At 40.5% G+C, this 20,604-nt stretch overlaps 1 protein-coding gene across 1 annotated transcript in view; it reads right to left on the bottom strand.

Moving 5' to 3' along the window:
* Positions 1-20,604, bottom strand: part of LOC109983824 (ephrin type-B receptor 1) — a 100,958-nt gene that overhangs the window by 25,067 nt on the left and 55,287 nt on the right. The window contains exons 8-13 of the mRNA XM_020633716.3: positions 18,759-18,834; positions 17,414-17,538; positions 6,748-6,913; positions 6,231-6,336; positions 3,880-3,941; positions 3,581-3,778 (exon numbers count right to left, since the gene is read on the bottom strand). Coding sequence (XP_020489372.2) covers positions 3,581-3,778; positions 3,880-3,941; positions 6,231-6,336; positions 6,748-6,913; positions 17,414-17,538; positions 18,759-18,834 — 733 coding nt within the window. The remainder of the gene's footprint in view (positions 1-3,580; positions 3,779-3,879; positions 3,942-6,230; positions 6,337-6,747; positions 6,914-17,413; positions 17,539-18,758; positions 18,835-20,604) is intronic.

Raw genomic sequence — 20,604 nt, 5'->3', positions numbered from 1 at the left:
AGGATTGTGTAGAAAAATAGATTACCGTTCCACTTCTTCAAAAAAAGGGGATCAATAAAATGTGAATTAATCGAAGAAAAATCCATTACGTGTTGTCTTCAGTCAAATGACAATGGTTCTAAAGATTGACATTTCTTACAGTGTAAGTGATTGTAATAAGGTAAGAGAAAAAGCGAGGTGTGGAATCACAGAGGCAGAGGAATGAGAGCGCGAGGTGAGATATTTTTACTATCTCCTTGGGGTCCTTTCTTCTTTTATCTTCCCTCCTAAATCTGTTGTTCTTCCTTTTCCCCCTTCGGTTCTTTGTTTTACCATCTCTCTATACGCAAACAAACTCTAAAAACTCCAGAGGGGCTGAATCACAGAGAGTAATGAAGACGGGGGGAGGCATGAAAGACTCACAGAAAGAAAAACAAGGAGAGAAAGTCGGAGAGAAGAGGAGAGGGAAAAAAAAAAATGGAAACCTTCTTTTTTTTTTAAACTTTCTCTCGCTGCAGAACTGGAGAGATTCAGCCGTTAAAGGGGTTTAAAGTCCGGCCACATCTCAATCACCCAAGCTCATATTTTTCTCTCCCTCCCTGTCGTTTTCCACCCGTTCTCCGTCACCTCTGGCTGAGGTGAGAAACCTTCCCCCGGAGAGGAATAAAGTGAGAAACGGACGGATTATGGAAAGCCTCTCAGAGTGGCTCAACAGACCAAAGCTGAAGCACACACTCTCGGCGGAGAGGGTCTGAATCTAGTCCATGACCTTTATCACCCAGAACACCACGGACGTTTGGTCCCAAACAAACAAACAAACAAAAAAAGTTTTCCGAGGGATAACATTTGGAGAAAAAAACATTCCTTGGCCAGAACTTACAAACATTTTGACACTTGATTAGAAAACCATCGCCAGATTATACTGTGTGGTGGGGTCGTCAGGGTAACAATCTGCAGCTGAACCCCTTTTGATTCCCTTTTCTTTTAATTGTGTGTTATGTTCCCACAAAGTGTGGTGTAACTTGTACCCAACAAGCTGGAATGAAACCAATTTAGAAGTTGCGTTTTTCGTATTATGCCCAATGAGAAACATCCATCCATCCGTTATCTATAGCCTACTCCTTTCCTCTTTTTCTGCCTGGAGCCGATCCCAGACGTCATTGGGCGAGAGGCCGGGTACTGGACTGGTCACTAATCACAGGGCTGACATATATAGACAAACAGTCACACACTTTAGAGTCACTATTTGACCCAACGAGCATGTCTTTAGTCTGTGTATACGACGAGAACATGCAAACCAAGAACCTTCTCACTGTGAGGCGCTAACCACTGCACCAATCCAAATGCATTTCTTCTTCCAACACATACAGGCCCAGGACTTCAAATGATGACTTTGTTGGATGACTCAGACTTGATTTCATGCTGGTTTTAACATTTTGAAGCCATTAGTTGTAAAATGCACTTTTTGTGAATGTAATGTTGACCTTGTGTGTTTGCTGCTAGCATCTGTTTTGTGTTTGATGTTTTATGTGTAAGCGTTTCGTTGTAGGTATGCTGAACTGTTTTGCTCGACTTAGATGCCCTTGGGTACAACATGTTAAAGATAATTGCTTAAACTGATTCCATTCAGTACTCTGAGTTTTGATCTAAGCAACTGTGATGCTTTTATACATCTCTCGCTTCTCATCGCCTTTTTTTTTTTTTAACCTTCCTTTTCAATCCAACAGCTGATCTTCAAAAAAGTCAGCATCCCCAAAATCAGAGGACGCTTTGAGCCTCTTTTCCACATCCAACTTTCTCTACTTGCCAAACATCACACGGCATTTTTACAGTGAGCGCCGGGATCGCCAAAGAGAATGCACGAGGACAGTTTTAATGTATTCCTGTGAAAGTTTTTCATGGATGAATAAAACATCTTTCCCCCCCAACTTCAAAGGAGAGAAATAAAGCAAAAAATAATAAATTGGTATTGCTTGTTTCCAGATCTTTCTCATTGACACAGCAGTGCGGCACAGTTGGAGAGTTTGATGAGTTTACTGTATATGTATCTGCAGTTTCAAGTGACAGCTGGTCTCATTAGAAGAGGACACTGAGGTTTACTTCTCTCATGTTCACTTCTCAAGCACTTTGAAGACGAGAACTAGGAGTGTGTTTTTGATTTCTCATCTCAGTCCAAACCAAAGCTATTCTTCAAATGTAACAAATACATACAATTTTCACTCCATTTTTTACACTGATCTACATAATCTTGATTTTGCTGCGTTTTTGACGATAAATGAAACCACGAGAGTGAGAGAGAGAGCGATAAAGAGAAAGAGAGAGAGAGAGAGAGAGAGAGAGAGACATTAAGGCTCAAAGCCCATTTCACACATAAACTCCTAAAAATGTCTCAGGCGAGCTGCATTTACGAAGCAAACTGAAAATGATTTCAGCTCAACTTTGTTCAGACTTTTTCTGCACAGCCTCCAATTAAAACGTCCGCATGTAAGTCGGGCAGAGCCAGCATGCAAATGCAGCAGGTAATATTCAGGAAATTTCACCATGAGCGAGCAAGCGGGGTAATGACGATGATGTTCTGATCCTGCTGTTCTACCTGTTCGATGAAGCTGCTCTTTCAGCCCTTTAAATGTTTTATTCCACTCTTTCTTATATACTGTGAATATGCTCAATTAAACATTTATATTACTGCTAACAACTCAGACGTGTCATTGAAGCATCAGGTCTGTTGCTTCCTCTGCCATGCTGGATACGCTGTTTAAACATTACACTCTGACTTCCACAGTGTCCTTTTTCACTTCATGTCCAGCTTCCTGAGACCCCCCCCCCCCCCCACCCCCCCACCTCCAGAAGGGAAAACTTCCCACTGTGAGGAACATTCGTGAAAGGGCAACTCAGAAAAAATGTCAGGGGCAGGCTGTTCTGAAAGCATAGACTGGAAGTAGATATGGACAGCGCGTCTCCATCTCCTTGAGTTGTACAAAAGTTAAGCCAAAAATACCCCCGAGATGGGGGCTGACATATTGTGCTGGTGACGTCACTTGGGGGCCAAGACTTGATCAGAACGGCTCTAGCTGGTAAAACCGCAGAATTGATGCCCTGATCCTTTCAAGCCTAGCTAACCACAGCAGGCACTTCACTAACCAATAAAAAATAGAAAGATCCCCTACATTGTTACACAGTCTGAGAGAAAAACAGATTCTTGTGTCGGTTATAGAAAGTCTAAGGACTCTTCTGTCATTGTCCAATATTTTTTCTTCCTCCTGTTCTACACGATCTGTACCGCTAATCCGGTAAAGAGCGGATCAGGAGCCACATTGGTCGACAGAGCTGTCAATCATGTTACATCTGCTCTTTTTTCAAATCAAATAAATTAAAATAAACTTCACACAAAAGTTAACACTCAGCATAAGATGTAACTTTTATGACAGAAACATTTGTCCTGTGTTTTAATTTTAAAGTTTGCCCCATGTTTTATCTGTTTGCATGCAGGAGGCGGGGTTTATGACCTATACGTCAGCCAGTCAGTAGGAGGAGCTCTAAATGTCTTAGCTTCACTTCTTAAGAGTCTGCGGTGTGAAGGGAAGTCTATATAAATCTCTACCTGATCCAATGACTTCCTCTATTTTGACACAGGAGGGGTCGATTTCCTTGGCAAACTCCCTCACGGCCTCATTGGGGTCCTCGTAGGTGAAGGGGTCGATGTAGATCTTGACCCCTGGTGAACTGTGACCTTCAGACAGGGTGGGAAAGGTCACGGTTGGGGTCGGCCCGCTGAACATGTCTGGCCTGAGAGTCACCTCTGAGGAGAAATTTGAAAAATGCAAATGTAAACACGGGTTTTGGGTTTATGTGAGAGTATTTTAGGATGGAGCTTATTTAAAGATACAGCGCCGGTCGCACCTCCTCCCGTGTTGTACTGCTGCAGCTTGTCACCGTACACACTCTCCTTCAGCTGCCTCCTCCTGCAGACAGACGGAGAGATTTCAGAGAAGAAAAGGGAAGTTACACAAAAGTTAGAAATGCTAATTGGCTGTCTTCTCTTCAGCTTAGTTGAGGAAAAAATAAATATTCTTCCTGAGTGTCAAAAAAAACCCCTCTGCTTTTATAGAAGGGAAAAAAAAGTCTTTCAGGATCTCATTAGTCCTGGATGACTTGTTTCGGCTCTGTGTCATCAGCTTTTGTTCCCACTTTCATCTAGGAAAAAGGCAAAGAAATTCACTCAACATTTTAACTGATCTTGGATACAAACACCTGATACTGCATACTGGAAAAAGAGAGAGAGAGAGAGAGAAAGAGAGAGAGAAAGCTCTTTTTGGTTGCCATAGGTTCCAAGAAACTGTCCCTATAGAGTACTGGTCTACTTTAAAGCCATTGTGGAGCCAAATGAAATACTCTGTACAAGGGCTGTTTCATTCACAAGGACTCAAATTGAGTTTTTACGAGGTCACTAAATGCTTTTTTGTCCCGGGCTTCTTGTGCCTTTAATGGAGAGATAGGACAGTGGGTAGAGTGAGAAATCAGGGAGAGTGAGCAGGGAATGACATGCGGGAAAGGAGCCACAGGTGGGATTCAAACCTGGGCCGCCCGCTTGGAGGATGCTTTTAACCGCCACCCTTTATTTTTGTCAGCCACTTCTGAAATCTAACCCAAAATCAAGTCGCTGTTGTCTGGAGGTAGAAATAGAATGTGTCCTGTGACCTCAATCCATGTCTCTTCTGAACTCAAGACTTCTTTTAAATTAAGAGAAACTGATTGCCTTGATGGAACGTGACTTTGAACGTTTATCTGCCAGAGCAAACATTTACTCTGTATTCAGCAGGAGCAGCTGCTAATTTCATTTACCAATCATTGGTATTCAAAAAGTGCATTTCCATTTCCTAGTAATTATAATTTATTTTAATGTTTATTACCATGTCAAAATATCAGACTGCAAAAGTATTTATGTATGGTTGCACATAAAAAGTTAATCTAGTTGTTAATGCTGGGTATTTTAATGACTTTGTGTGTTTATTTTTTTGTGTTCACACCTTTAACAATAATGATTCCCTCCCCTATGTTTTATTATTGATTTATATCTGATTTTCCCACATTTAAAAAAAAGTAGATTCGTTATTCACCATGTCAAGATGGGTTGAGATCGCTTTACCGCCCATTCAAGACTACATCCCACTTTAAAGAGGACATGTTATCCCCCTTCTCCACCTTTTCAAACAGTCCCCCTGTGGTCTAAAGGAAACATCTGTGCTGTGATTTGGTCAAAATATAACATGAATCAAGCACCAGAGGAGGTTTGTGACCCTGTATAAACCAGCTCTCTCAGAATCTACCAGAATCCCACTGTGACATCACAAGGAGAGCAAATCTGAAACAGAGCATTTTTCTCTGTGTTTTAAGACTTATGCAGACCACAAACAAAGAACTGGATGGGTTTATTTCACATTTTGTGGGTTGGTAGAAACTCAGGTTACCCAAATATATGTTCAAAAACACTGAAGAAGTGGATCGTTCATAATATATCCCCTTTAAGAAGAAGGTAGCTTTAAGGCTTACATATATGATTATGAATGGAAACACCAGTAATGTGATTTATGATTCAAGAACACACAGAGTTTGTAGCCACTAATTAAATGATTAAGAAGATTAAACAGAGTGTTTTCTTCTGATGTATTATGATTACATGTGATAGAAATGATTTAAAATGTTAAATCAACTGTTAACTTTTAAGAGTTTTATCTTAAAGGCATGTTAAATACCTCAATTCCTAGCCTGTGTTTTTATTTACTGCAGTCAATGAAATGACCCTTTCTTTGTTAGGGACATGCGTCAAGGCAAGATGGGCCTTTAATAGTTAAAGAAAAGGATATAAATAAAAAGATAAAATAACAAATCCCTAATTAGGTATTGCTTGGTAAGACAGCCTATCTATGCCAACCTGCTGCTGTGAGGGAGAGCTCCATGTTAACATAACCAGCGCTGAGTGCTGAGCTAGCCTATGGAGCTGTGTAAACATATCAGCATGTCTTTTAGTTGTTTAAAGCATATGTTATGGCGTTCGCATTTCTCATAAGAGGTGGACAAATGTTTGTTTTCATGATTTCAATATTTATACACTAAAGCCAGCTCGAGCAGCAGAGTCCTCGCTGTCTCTCCTGTCTGTCACTCACTGAGGTTTAAATGTCTCAAAAGAGACAAACGTGAAGTGTGTTTAAGAAGATTGTGTGTGTGTGTGTAAGACGGTCATTATGCATTACCTGGAACAGATGATGGCGATGGCTACCAATGACACGATACACACTCCACCTACTAAAGAGCCTGCGATCAGGGAGAGCTGCTGTCCCAGCTCTGACTTGTACTCATCTGCAGAAACACACAGACACACACACAGACGAGATCAGACACACACATATGAAAGAGAGATATTATTTAATATTTTTGAGGGTTTTTCAGAGTCTCTCACATTCACCCACCATAAAAACACACATCAGATAGTCTCTCTCGCTCTCTGTCTCTCTTAAACACATAAAATGTGATATAAAAGTCTCATTTTACATAACTGCAAGCACACACATATTCTCACAGACACACACACACACACACACTCAGACACTAAGTAGAGCAGAATTTAATTACTTCACAGCCAGATTTTTAAGTCCTGCTCAGCCTCTCAAATTCCCCCCTCACAGTCCTGCACTCTCTTTCCTCTCCATCAAAACATCCCCCACCTCCACACACACACCTCCACACACTCCAGCCCACCCACACACTTACCGTCAGTGAGTGTTTGAAAGAGCATATCCTTGCTGTAGACTCCAAAGCCGGCGACCGTCCGGGCCCTCACCTGGACCACATAGCCGGTGCCCGGCTTCAGTCCCTCCAGAACAACATTGGGTGCTTCGCTCTGGACCACTGAGCTGTTCAGGAGCGAGGACTGGGCCTGAAAAAAAGAGGAGGAGGAAAGATAGAAAGAAAGAGACGGATGAATATGTTTCACAGAGAATCCAGACAGACTACAATATGTCTTCAGTCACAGTCTGAGAGAGACAGGGACTACATTCAGCGCTCACTTCTGGCCTTCAGCTAGGACAAGATTGATTGTTCCAAAAGATCCAGTCCAAACTGAGACGTTCACAGTTTTCACCACGGGACACGCTGACAGGACAGAAACAGTCTGAATTCACCTGGAGGCTTTGTCATGCTGTGCCCCTTTCCATCACACTTTCCTCCATTTTTTATTAACATTTCTATCACACACTTCTCCCCCCCCCCTTCTCTAAGCACTTCATTACTTTCTGGCCATCTGTCTTCCTAAAAGGGTCACTTCACTTAAATAACTCAAAGAGTTACGGAGGTGTTGCATCGCCTCGTCTCGATGTTGTTTAATCCGAGGTATCTGCCTTCCCCACGGTGGACGGCACAAAGGGAAAGGAACACCATTTCTTGTGCGAAGCATTGTACAAAAAACATTTTCAAAGCAAGTTATTTTTCTGAAATATTGCCCCAGTTCCTCAGAATAATCCGCACAGACCTCTCTGTGAACTCATTTTATTGGAACATCTTTCTACTGAGAGTCGGGATGAAAACGGTTTAAAAGGGATGGGATTGGATTAGTGATACCTTTCAGTGTTTTAAAACTAATAATTAAAAGATTTGAAGTGTATTTTTATTGCACTGAGGTTGGTTTTGAAAAAATTAAAAACCAGGACATGAAAAAGACATTGCAAGACACTGCAGGCATCGTTTTCATGTGATTTATTTGAAGTTGAAACTCTGCTGCACCTCTGAATGAACCCACTAACACTGATGGTGTTGGTGACTGGTGTGGTGAGAAACCTGTTAGTTACATCTGTTACTCACACACAACTTGTCATGTTTTACTTCTTTCTGGTAAAACTACTTTAGGAGTTGTTTTAAACATGTTCAGGGCCGACAGAGTCATGACTCACACCAGAAAAAGTGATCCACATTCATGTATTAATTTTGAAACTAAAAATCAAACAAGCTGAATTGAAAGTTATTTCATGTAAAAAAAAAAAAGGTTCATGTTAGCAAACTCTCTTTATAATTGATTCATTTTGTTTCACTCAAACTCAACAAAAGGCCGTCTTTGAAGAAATGTTGACAATTTCACTGAATATAATCCACTACCATTATTCTTTTGAAAGGAAAGAAAAGCAAAGAGAGTTTTGAAGTTTGTGAAAATACGATTCCAAGAGGTAGTTATTTGGGTGAGAAACTTTGCAATTGATTTTGTGAAGGTCATGTTTCAATGGTTTATGAAGCACAAACACAACTCCACATAAACACATTTTTACAGAGTGATGGTAGAAAGAAGGCGAAAAAGGGAAAAAATTCAAAACCTCGACAGAATGCACAAAAAAAAAAAAAAAAATGTGCAATGCAAGATATCGCTGCAGTTGAAAAAATAAAAAAGTGTTTTTCTTAAAACTTTTATTTGGCCATTGTTGCGCTGGTTACTTTCTAGATGTAACATCAATCTTTATGTGTTCATTCTACAATTATCTTTATCACTTTCCTCTCATCTCTAAAGCCCCCTCTCCCCATAGTAACCCCCTCCCCCCTACACACACACACACCTTCAATCTCCATCTGTCCAGCTCCCCCGTCCCCTCTCGTACCCTCAAGTCATCAGTCATTTCTCTTCCATCTTTGTATTTTGTAAAAAGATCTCTTCACTCTTTGACATTTTGCTCTTTCACCTACTTTTCTCAACAACAAAAAAGTAGTCAATCTCCCTTAAAAAAATAAAGTGGTACTGCAGTTTATAAGCTGATTTCACACTGAGCCAGGTCTACTAGGAGCCCTTTTTTTTTCCTCTTCTGAGGTGAATTAGCAATCATTACAATCAGGTCTAACTCATAAACCTAAGGCTACAACCTTTTACCCCCCATCTTTTTTTCCGCGCCCTCCTTCTATGCCTCCTCTTGCACATTTCCTCCAGATAAAAAGGTTTCACTGCAAGAAAAATCGAAAAAAGGTCCGGAGGGAAGGACAGATATGGTGTGGAGATGGCATGAAAGGTGGGGGGGAGGAATCATGCAGTGAAGATGAAGGAGGTGGAGGGGAGATGATGATGGTGAGGGGGAGGAGGAAGAGGAAGGTTGGGGGGAGGAAAGAGAGGGTCAGGAGGAGGACATGGACATGAATACAAATGGGTTAAATAAGATTGCGTTTTTATTACAAAATAATTCTTCATGAGAAATGCCAATTTCTCCTTGATGGATTCAAATCCCCTTTATTGTTGCTTGAGGCTATTTTTATTTTTACCATATTGATATATTTATGTCTAATGTCATTTATCTGTGATATTGTTGATAATCAAATACCAGTACTGGAAAAGCCTCAATGTATGGCCCAAAAATGCATCGGCAAGTAAACCTGTCCCTGAAGCCATACTGTCATTTATTAGTCCAGAATAAAGACTGATTTCACGAGAAGTCAGTTCCTCCTCTGTGCTCCTAGTGCTGGACTTCCACCATGACAGTATCATGCATACACTAACCATGTACACAGTCTGATTGATGTCATTGGTTTGTGAAGAGGATTTTATGAGGCCAAACGATGGCTTACGCCTTATTGAAAAAATGCCCCCAACTTGGTTTCAGTCAATCAAGAAACAGACAAAGAAGTGGAGCTGAGGCGGGCCTTAAGCATCCTGACAAACAGCTACAATTTGCCAACCTGTCAGTCCACCCCGTCATGCCCATAATTATGCAGATTTATGCATAACTTTTAGCCGTAATATAATCAAAACAGACGTGTTGTAAAAAAGGTAAGAGCCCCTGTACAGCTTTTACCATAAAGAAATGAGCTATAGAGACTAGGCCTGTAATGGTAATCGTGTTCGTCCCAAACCGTCATGGTTCAATGCATGCAGTCATATCATATGAGAATACGCCTGAGTGGAGAAAGAAATGAAATAACACATCCGAACCCCAATCCAGATGGTGGTAATGCTTGTAACCGTTTGCTAACCACTTTTAAAACAACAAACAAAGACGAAGAAGTAGACACAACAAAACACACAAAGAAGAAACCAGTTGTGTGGGGAAACTTCAGGTTGGCAGAGTGGTATGTCATTGGAAACACGTCAAACATGCTAATGGATATCAGACAGCATCACCCAGAGGTGCAGATCACTGGAGATAGGAAAAAGAAAACCGGTGTCCAGCTGTTTTTAAAAAGGATCTGAATCAAAGACACTATCAACGCTAATACGTTTTTTAAAGTGTTTTTTAATGTGCTTTACCTCTGGTAAAATCAATGTATGAAGCGGTTTTACATAAAACAATTAGTGCTCTGCGAAGTCTCTCGGGCAGACGAGACGAAAGTGAGGGAGTCTTCTCCATACAGAGATACTCTTTTTCTCTATCTCTGGTATGATTGGCCGTCAAACCACCAAATAAAAGGACATTTGTTTGCCACACTTTCTCTGAAACAGGCAAAAGAAAACACTTATACCAATGTTGTCACATCCATACAGTGTGAAACTCTTAATTTAGTTTCATTCCTGTAGCTGATCAATGGGGATCAGTGGAAAATTCAGGAATCCAAATTGGTATCAGAGAGGAAAAAAATGGTATCTGAACATTTCAACAACAAATTTAACTGCGATAAATATCATTGACATGATGCATTTGAAGTGGATTGCCGAGATTCTGATCGTAATAATCAGGAAATAATTAGGATTAAGAGTGAGTGGGTTATATTTGGAAGTTGTCACAGAAATTGGGGGGGGGGGGGGGGGGGGGTGTTATGTCACAGTGGGGGTTTGATTTAGAGGTGTGTTGGGGGGTGGGGCTCTGTGCCTGCCCCAGTGAGAAGGTTAGGGGGCAGCCCACCTGGGAGGGTCTGGCAGCCTGAGATAAGTAATGGTTAAAAATCCTGCCTCCCTGTGCCATTTCAAATTTACTACATTAAAACCTCATTATCTATAGAGCACCAGGGAGGTGGGGAGGGGGTTAGGGATGGATGGACGAATGGATGGAGGAGAGGATGGAGGTACAGTATAGCTGCATGCTAAGAAAAAAAACCTATCCTCTCTCTGTCTCTCTGTCTCCAGGCTTATCTGACTTCCCCCCTGAGGACGTCTTCTCCTGGAGCTAAAATAAGTCACTTTCTATGGTTGGCTCGTCTACAGTGTGTGACTCGGTACTTCTTCCATATTAAGATGTGTATCGTGTAAGAAGAACGCAAAAGAAGACAGAACGAGAGAGAACAAACTGTCAGCTTTTGATTCGGGGTCTTAATTGGCTTCCATGTTGAATAATGGTAAAGCAAAGGCAGAAGCAAATAAGGCCGACTGGAGTTGAATCCTTTGCTCTGATTTTGACAAAGTAAGGGTTTTTATCTGTGACTGTCAGACTGCAGCTTCGGTGTCAGTGAGTGCACTACTTCTCACTCTATCCTAAACTCACTGTAATTGCTCTTCCAGAAGCAGTATCTCAACTTTCTCAAATTCTAGTTCCTGTATTCTCTATTCCCTGCAGCTGCACTTTTACCATAACCTCTTCAGTTATATTCATGCTGTTGGAGGATGTTGTTGTCTTTTGTGTCTCAGGAAGAGACAGGGTGCTGTATGTTGGTGCAGTCCTTATTTTGCATCTGAGATCTGATGCACAGCATTAGTAATGTGCTTGGCGCTGACATCTCTCCGTTAGTGCATGTCCATAGGATCCTGTTTGTGAATGTGTGTGTGTGTGTAGTATGTTCAACAACAGAGGGTAAAACTGACTTTCCCCATCGCAGGATTAAAACTGTATATCGTCTTCTATAAGTGGCTGTGATCCATTCTTAGTTAATCAGGCCCTGAGTTGTTTGCAAGAGACTGGATTCAAGCCATGGTTCTGCAAAAAAAAAAGTAAAAACCATAGAACAATCTCATGCATTTTAATAATCTAATGATAGGACTTCATAAAATATGATGAGAAGTATGCTTTTAAAAGGAAGCCAAGGCTATACTGTGCATACTTAATGTATGTGCATACTTTATTTGTTTGAAGGTGAAAGCCCTGAATATAAACCAACAACATGGAATAAGATAAAGTAGTAGTAGTAAAAAAAAATGTGACTACTTGCAAAATGATAAATTGCTGCCTCCGTGCTATATTAAGTTTAGCCAAAGAGTTTACAAACCGAAGAAGGCAGAACGACCAATCAAAACCTCACACGCAAACACACTTCCTTTTTTCCCTTCTATGCAGACCAATACAATTATAATCACACACTAAGATGTGCTCGGAGGAAACGCGCTCTCTAGAATCATTGACTTTAGATATTTTCTTCAAAGGGAATAGATAAGATAAAGAGGAGCAAAGAGTCTTGATTTATTTTTTTGTTCCGGTTGTATATCAGAGTTTTAGTGAGTTATGGAAGCACCAACTCACTGACAGCATGTATTAAAACAGAAAATAATTGAGCACAGACACTTGCTGTGGTATCCCAGAAAGGATGCCCAAACCTGTTTCTTTAGTTGTATAAATGAAGACTTGAAGATGGCAGGGAATCAGACGTGGGCTGCGGATGAGGAGGCAAGTTGTTCTTTTTGGTGTCTCTCACACAATTCCCTTGTAGGTGCTCTTTGTTTTTTAATCTGTCTGCAGTAAGAAGTCTATCTGTTTTTGCAGCTTTTGGCTCAGCTTCAGAACCAATGAGGATATTCTTATGTTTAGCTTTGGGTGAAAAGATATGCTTTTAATTTAACTTTCAGTCTCACTGCAATGCTTCCCACCGCTTGAATTACAAAGCAGACAAGATATGCAGCCACAGTTCTCTCTTTCTGGGGTTTTTTACTTTTTTTGCTAGAGCATCAGCCTCTGACAGGAAAGCAATCAGGTCATGAACGATTCACCTCTGAATCAGAGGCCCTGTTTGGTGCCCCAGGTTTGACATTCTTTTTTGCAGGTTAGTTTCATCATTTGACTCTGTCAGTGAAGTGTTTTGTTCTTTAGTCTTCTGGCTCTTCCATGCTAGGACCTCGTCCACTACATGACAGCTCCAGGCTTGATTATTTCTGTCAGACAGCCTCACAAAGCGGAGTTGTAGGAGTTCTGATATCCACAGGATCCATCAGCAGATCAATTGTCCTCGTCTTCTCTCAAAGGGATTCAGCTGCAGAGTCTAAAAAAGATCTTCTAGTGCTCTTAGGATGTCGCCGTTCACAGGAAAAAGCCGTTTGCGTGACACTTTTCACCATCGCAATCATGCTTTTATTCTTTTTTTTCGCAACACAAGTGTAACCAAGTGAACAAAAAGCCAAGGTTTTCTTCTGCTCATGGAACTGCCTTTTGTTGAGTTTTTTCAAATCTGAAAGGAAGTTTGAGTAGCTGACAAACAACAGAAAAATATGGTGCACTGCAGTTGAAACTGATCACAAAAGGAAGATTATCTCTTATGAGAGAGTGGAAGGTTTACGGAACCGTGGGTCAGCACACCGGAGTGCCCTGTCTGACACCTGGCTGACAATGCACCTGACCCAATCTCTGAACTGTCTTCCCGTATAACTCTTGTGTTCTGGCTGAGCCTCCGTGGGTCAAGGTCTGGCCACCAACTTGCCAGGAAGTTCCCTGCAAGTCTGACTCAAGGCAGCGGTACCTATTTCCGATTTCAGGTAAGTCTACACAGCTCTGATATTGCTGCACAAGCACATGCAAAACCCCTTCATCAATTTAAGGTTTTCTGGACGGAGTAGCGTTTATGTGGGCCTCATTTATTTTTAGATGTGAGTTGATGATGCTCACATGCTTTGTGTAGTGATTAGAAGAATAAAACCAAAGATAAAACCTTGTTGTTTATCATTTATGTATGTTTTCTCTGCATTATTGTTAATGAGAGTCGCCCTCAATGATCTCTCCGAGAACTTAAATAATACATTTAAATTTAAATTTGTAGTACTTTTCATCATCAACCTTTAAAGGTTGATGATGAAAAGCACTAAAAATGATTTTCCTCCATGGATTGGCCACTGAAAACACTGAAGTCAAGCAGTTCATACATCTGGTGAGAAGTTGAGGCTGCTCATTGAAAGAACTGAAAGAAGCTAGTTGTGGTGGTTTATGTATCCTATGAAGATGCTTCCTTGGTGCCTTCCTTCCTTACTAGTTTTAAAGCTGTGTAACTGGTAGAAGCCCACAGGATAAGACCCAAAACATGATCGAAAAAAAGTACTTGAAATCCACCAGGAAGTGCTGGAAGACACACAGCTTAGGAGATGATGGAGGGATGAAGAATGTGGAAAAAAATCTGTTGCAGCCCTTCATCCTACATTTCTACAATTTCATTAAGCAGACACTTTTGTCCAAAGTGACATGTATCTGAGAGTAAGTACAACACAGGCAAGGATCTAAAAAGGAGGAGACAACGTCAGTAAGTGCAAACAAACAGTTTCAAGTCCGATCGGTCACAGGGGCTGACAGGCAGCGCACAGAGGCGATGCACAGAGTGTATAGAATAGATCGTTGTCGTTGTTGTTGACCAAGTTGGGAAGGAGAAAGCAGAAAGAGTTTGGGAAAAGAAAAGGAAAAGAAAGGAAATTCTTATCGGGCACCTTTTCTTGTCAGCTGATCCTTTAATTGGCAAAATGCAAAAGAATTTCAAAATCAATTTCATCCAAATGGGTGCAGACAGGTCCTTAACATCCAGGCCTGAATGAGAAAAAACATCTTGACTATGTATACTGCTCAGAATGCTTTTATCTGCTTCTCTGTGAGGACAGGTTGTCAGACTTTGACACAATAAATAGAACAACTAGCTAAAAACCAGTCAGGGTCCACAGACAGACTTGAAGGCCACATCATCACTGATCTGAGGTTCTGAATCTGGAAAAACAATCTCACTCAACAAACAATACAGAAAAAGTGGAGCCTACAGTCAACAAACACCATAACACTCCTCATCATCGACCCCTCATGTTCACGAGTGTGTATGTGTGAAAAACTGCACCTGAGCTATAAATACTGGTCTAAATATCTTTTTAGAGAATTATAAGGACTATATGACAACATTCATGTGAAACATTTATAAGACATCATTTATCTACTGCAATGTGTTAATGCATTTTTTTTTCTAAACCAACCGTCACTGTGAATATACATATATGTATATATATATATATATTAATACATTTTAATGATCAATATAGAAACATTTATTTATGTAAATACTGTAATTGACATCTTAATTGACCCATCTGTCACATAACTGCATTTTACTTATCAGGTTACTTCAGCATCTTTTGCACTATGCACTTGTTGATATTTAATGTTGTACCTGTACATAAGAGAGCACAATTCACCAAAGTTAAATGCCTTGTGTGTGTGTGTGTAAGTATACCCGGCCAATAAATCTGATTCTGATTCTAATTCTTGAGAGGTTTAAAGAGAAGTGCAAAGATCTAAATCACTGGCCATGTTTCTCTTAATGTTTGATGAGGTCTTGTTTCGTGGCCACTGAAGTAAAGTCTAAGACGCAGCACATCTGCCTGTGTTCCTCTGTAAGTATCTTGACCAATTAAACTGCTGATTTAATTGGATTGTCCTGCACCCTGAGATCATAATGACATTGTATAACAGCTTATAAATCTGTGGTGACTCGGGAGTCTTTCATTGACGCTCATGAAAGAATCACACGCTGCGTTGTTGTATTTAATTTGTCCATGAACATTTCTTTTACAATTTATTGTAAGTGTCTGGGTCTTACAGTTTGATAAGATCCCACTGTAGCCACTTGCTAACAAATGATTGCTAATTTCTGCTGCCCGGCTGCAATCAACAATTGATGTATGCTGGAATAAAGGAGGTTCTCCATCACTGTAAAAGCCTTTCAATGTGACTGCAGGCTCCATCAAATATATGAATTGTAGCTTTAAGAATGACCCAGACGCATTAGGGAATGATGCTATATAAAATACGACACAACTCAACCCATTATTAGACGTAGAACACAAGTAAAAGAGAAAACGCATCAATTAGAGATATTATAAATCAAAGACACGTTAAGATTTTTCTACCTTCAGTTCTCAGTAACTGATCATCCTGCTGTCTCTGTGAGGAGCAACCTTCATCATAAACCAGCCTCTGGGCAAATAATAATGAGTTTCTATCAACAGTTAGGACTTGTTCTAAGTGACATGAAATAACAATCAAAGGAGCGTTATAAAAACCATACATTATGTAGAGACCATTTATATTAGAGAGATATGGTGGTGAATGGAGGAAATTGAAAACACACAAACACACTGTCCTAGTTTCCTCTTTGAGTCATAGCACTCCAGTTTTTCTCCACTTGGCACATCCAGTTTAAGGCACTGTTTGGCATGTGTTTGCCGGAAATCGCAGCCAATGTACCGTTTCTACCAGGACGACAATAAATCTATAGAAAATGTTATTTCACCCAAGCGCCTCGTTCTCTACAGTGAGTGAGAGACAGATTAAAAATGGATTGAACCAAGACGACAATAGATGCATATCAGTTCCTGCTAGGGATTCACATAAGATGAGACCAGAGGGGTATTATTAAAAAAAAGTGTTTGATGTAGCAGCGCTGTTCCAGTGTACTTCATTTCATGCTTTAAAAAGTCACACCCCCCCAAAAAGAATCCAAAGTAGTTGAGCAAATGTTTTACAATGAGTCTCATTCAACAAGTGAATGTTTCATGTCACAAAAACCTGATAGAGAACAGATCTACGTTTATAAACATAACAGTGAAAAGTTTTAGAATGTGTTGAAATATTAAAGGAGCAGTATGTAACTCTGACACCTAGTGTTTAAAATGGGTACTGCAGCACAAATTCAAACATTAGAGATCTAATGCGGTCTCCCCCCGCCCCCTCCACCCTAGAGTCAATGTGCAGACACTGTAGCTTCAGTGTTTAGCCAGCTCTGCAACTTAAAACCTTCCTGTGTAACTCCTCTCTATTTTTCAAAAGCATCTCCAATATTTATCCTAGTTTTACCCCGTTTCTGGTCGTGGAGGCTTTTTAGGTCGGTGAGAATCACTTTTATTTGAACCAGTTAGCTTGCCCGCTTTCATAGCTGCCACAGTTTGCCGTTTCCCTTTCAAACCGAGGGGCGAGGGACAAAACAGTTGGTGGGAGTGAAATCTAAACTTAGAAGGAGGACATACTGGCTGCTGCGTCGTTCGTCAGAGAAGCCAGCACTTCAACATAGCATGTTTCCTTAACGTCCGATCATATAGTGAGGTCACTTTTTGATTTGATTCAGTAGATATTTTACAGATTGGACCTTTGAAGAAGCAGAAGGACTGTTGAAACTTCAAAGCAACAGTCCTGATAACAGATGACTTAGATGAAGCTGATATTGATTCTCCTGTTTTATCGACTTTAATGGATTACTGGCTGTGACAATAACACCAAAACACACACACACACACACACAGACATTTATCATCCCACTCTACCTTGTCATAGTATCGTATCTCGTATTCGAGGATAATTCCGTTGGGCTGTTCGGGCGGTGGCCATGACAACGAGAAACTGCGGCTCGTTGAGCTCACTTGGTGCATTATGGGAACTGCTGAGGGAGCTGTTAAAAAAAAACACACAGACACGCAGGTACACACAAATACACACAATCAGTTAGGCGGTTAAAGACTCACTAGCATGCTTAAACACCATAAATATGGAAATATAGTGGGTAATGTAATGACATATTGCCGAGGATTATTTACACCCAAAGGAGAAAAATGTTTCCTCATCGAGGCTCATGGAAACAAATTACAGCACTTGTCACTGATGGGGAAACAAGAGTTATGTCTGTAATGCATTTTTACCCATAATTTTAGGAAGCAGAAGCTGTTGGCTATAATGTATTTCACCATTTTGCCTCTGGGAACTTTTTATGAGATGGTTTTTTATCACATTTGTTCTTTATTTGATAGGGTACGGTGGTGAGAGGAATGAATGAAGACATGAAGATTGATACTTCAGCATCGGTAACAAAAATCAAATTGATATAAGTTGTATTGAGAATGAGGGCAGGTGCATTTAACACGTTGGAAGCATCAGGAGATCCTCTGTGGATGTGGAGATACCAGATAAGCCGAATTTCTCCTTCTGCAGTCACTATTTTACAGTCTTTTTTAATATTGGAACAATTGACATTTTACAGTGTTCTTTATGTGCAGAGTTAGTTTCACCTCCTTAGGTTCCACACAGAAAGTCTGAAAGTAAATCAGTTTTTGTTGAGTCTTTTAAGATTTCAGGGATAAGAGAATTGTTCATCCTGCAGCGGTAACAAATGTGCTCAGAAAGCATCAGGGTGACAATGGATCATGTTTCGATTAGGAATGAGCCCGGGTTGCCGTAGATGAGGTAAATGATGTGTTTTCCATCAGAGCAAAGCGGCTTTTAAACCCAAATTTGGGTTGCGGTGGAAATATCACTTGTGCCTGTCTCCATAAAGAATTGATGGAGCGGTAACTCAGCTCACTTTATAGTCTCTGAGAATTACACTGTCAGAGAAGGGCAGGGACTGACGATGAAGGAGAGGGAAAAGGGAACAGAGGGGGAGGACGGGAAAGAGGAAAACAGGATGAAAAGCTGTGGATGTGCAGGAAAGACGGAAGAAAACGGGGAGAGAAAGGGAGAGATGACAAGCTTATAACATGTTTTATGAATTAAAAGACTGTAGCTCAATTTCCTTTATCCTCCCAGCCAGTATAATCCACTGTGCCTCAGGGCTTGCTGACACACATACACAGATAACACACACACATGCATGCAGCATTTGCACTCTCTACTCACCAGCCTGATTGGTCGTAATGTTGATTGACAGTTGCTGGGCGGGATAAGGGCTCTTGTTGGAGACCCCATTGACTGCCTGCAGAGAACAAAGTGAAATGGTCAGCTTTTCCAAACTCAAAGACTTTGGCTGCTGACGCTGGGCCCGTCACATCTCACAGGCAGTTCAAAATGGAAATGTTGGCAGATTCAGGCACTCAACCCTCTTGGTAATTGTTTGAAACAATAGCGCCTTGATTTAAGACAAATGTAGGCAAAAGCAGGCTGCTCATTTCTAGATTCATAATCAGCAATTTACCCAGCAGGAATGTCTATTCAACAGAAGTAGCCTGCTAGCTGATTAGGCTAACATTCATCATGTCAAATCTGAAGATTGACTTATTAATGATTCTAGCTGACTCCGTCTGAAGGGAAACATTGTAAACAAATCTTTAATATGCATTCAAAAGCTATAGACAGAATATTCTGCTAAAAATTTGCAAGTTTAACTGATTAATAATCCATGAAGGACCGGAGAACTCAACACATTTTCAAAAAAAGGAGGAAATATCAGTCTGACCAGAACATAAAAAAATCTTGCACTACTCTTGCTCATACTTCCAGAATTAACCACATAACAGCATTCAGTTGTTTAGACCACAGGCTGTATATTAGTGAACACTGCTATTTTACTATTTGGGAGCAAGTCATTTGGATGAGATATTGGAAGCACTGGGGGTCAAATGAACTCACTTGCTTAAATGGAGCTTTGCAAAAACAATGTTTTGTTTTTATATCTTAGTAGACGTTAAAAATGATGAAAAAAAAACAGTTTTGTTCCCTCAGTCTGTCAAGAGCAGTGATATGACCAAAATAGCCCAAACCACATGTTTCCATTAAAGAACAACTAGAGGCCCGACTTGAAATCCTGCAAAAAAGACTTCACCGCCCAACCAACTTTAGAGAAAAAAGAAACTTTGCAGGAAGAATTGATTGTTTTTGGACTTCTTTTGATTGAAACTCACAAAGAAAAAAGAACTTTGTATCAAAAGATAAAAGCAACAACATTGGCTGTATATGTCATGTGAGCTGTAGGTGAGGTTTTTGTGCAGTCAGCTTGCTTCCCAATTGGCTGTGGTTTGCTTCTACATGACCATCCGCAGAGTGAATGCTCTGCTGCCCACTGTGTTCCCCCAACATACAACAGGATATTGAATGAAACTGCACATGTTAAATATTTAAATTTGAAATCTGAGCATCCATGATGTTCTTCTAAGCAGTTCAGTTCGGGGAAAGTAAATCATTCTTAACATACCTCACACCACAGGAAAATCTGGCAAGATTTTATTTAGAAACAATTAAAAAATATTGACTCTGCAGTGTTTCCCTTAGGTTTACGGCTTTCACAGGCCGACACGCCGACACGCCGACACGCCGACACAAACACTTGAAGGAATCTTGGTGTTCATGCCTTACTTTTAATGACAGCTGTCCTTTTCTATCGGAAAGGTATCCTTAAATGACTTCTTCTCCTGATTTCCGACTCTATCCACTATCCTATCTCTACAATAAAGGCACAAAAAGCCCAAAAATAAATCTAAAATAATTTTTTTTTAAATTTGGGGGGTGTTGGGGGGGCGGGCCGTTCCCCTTAATATCATGGTAGGGGAAACACTGCTCTGGGAAGAGAGAAATCGAGCCCAAAATGGTCTTGATTGTCTTGTAGTGTTTAAGGTGACACCTAGCATAAAGCTAGATGAAAGCCCCTGACACTCAAAGTTTCCATGTCCAAATGTATGCGTCACAATAAGCCTAATACAATTCAAATGTGGGAGTTATGTATACTTAACTCCTGAAGGTAAGTTTTGCA

The sequence above is a fragment of the Labrus bergylta genome, chromosome 6 (assembly GCF_963930695.1).
Source record: "Labrus bergylta chromosome 6, fLabBer1.1, whole genome shotgun sequence".
Taxonomy (NCBI): Eukaryota; Metazoa; Chordata; class Actinopteri; order Labriformes; family Labridae; genus Labrus; species Labrus bergylta.
This window is presented reverse-complemented; position numbering and strand designations above follow the sequence as displayed.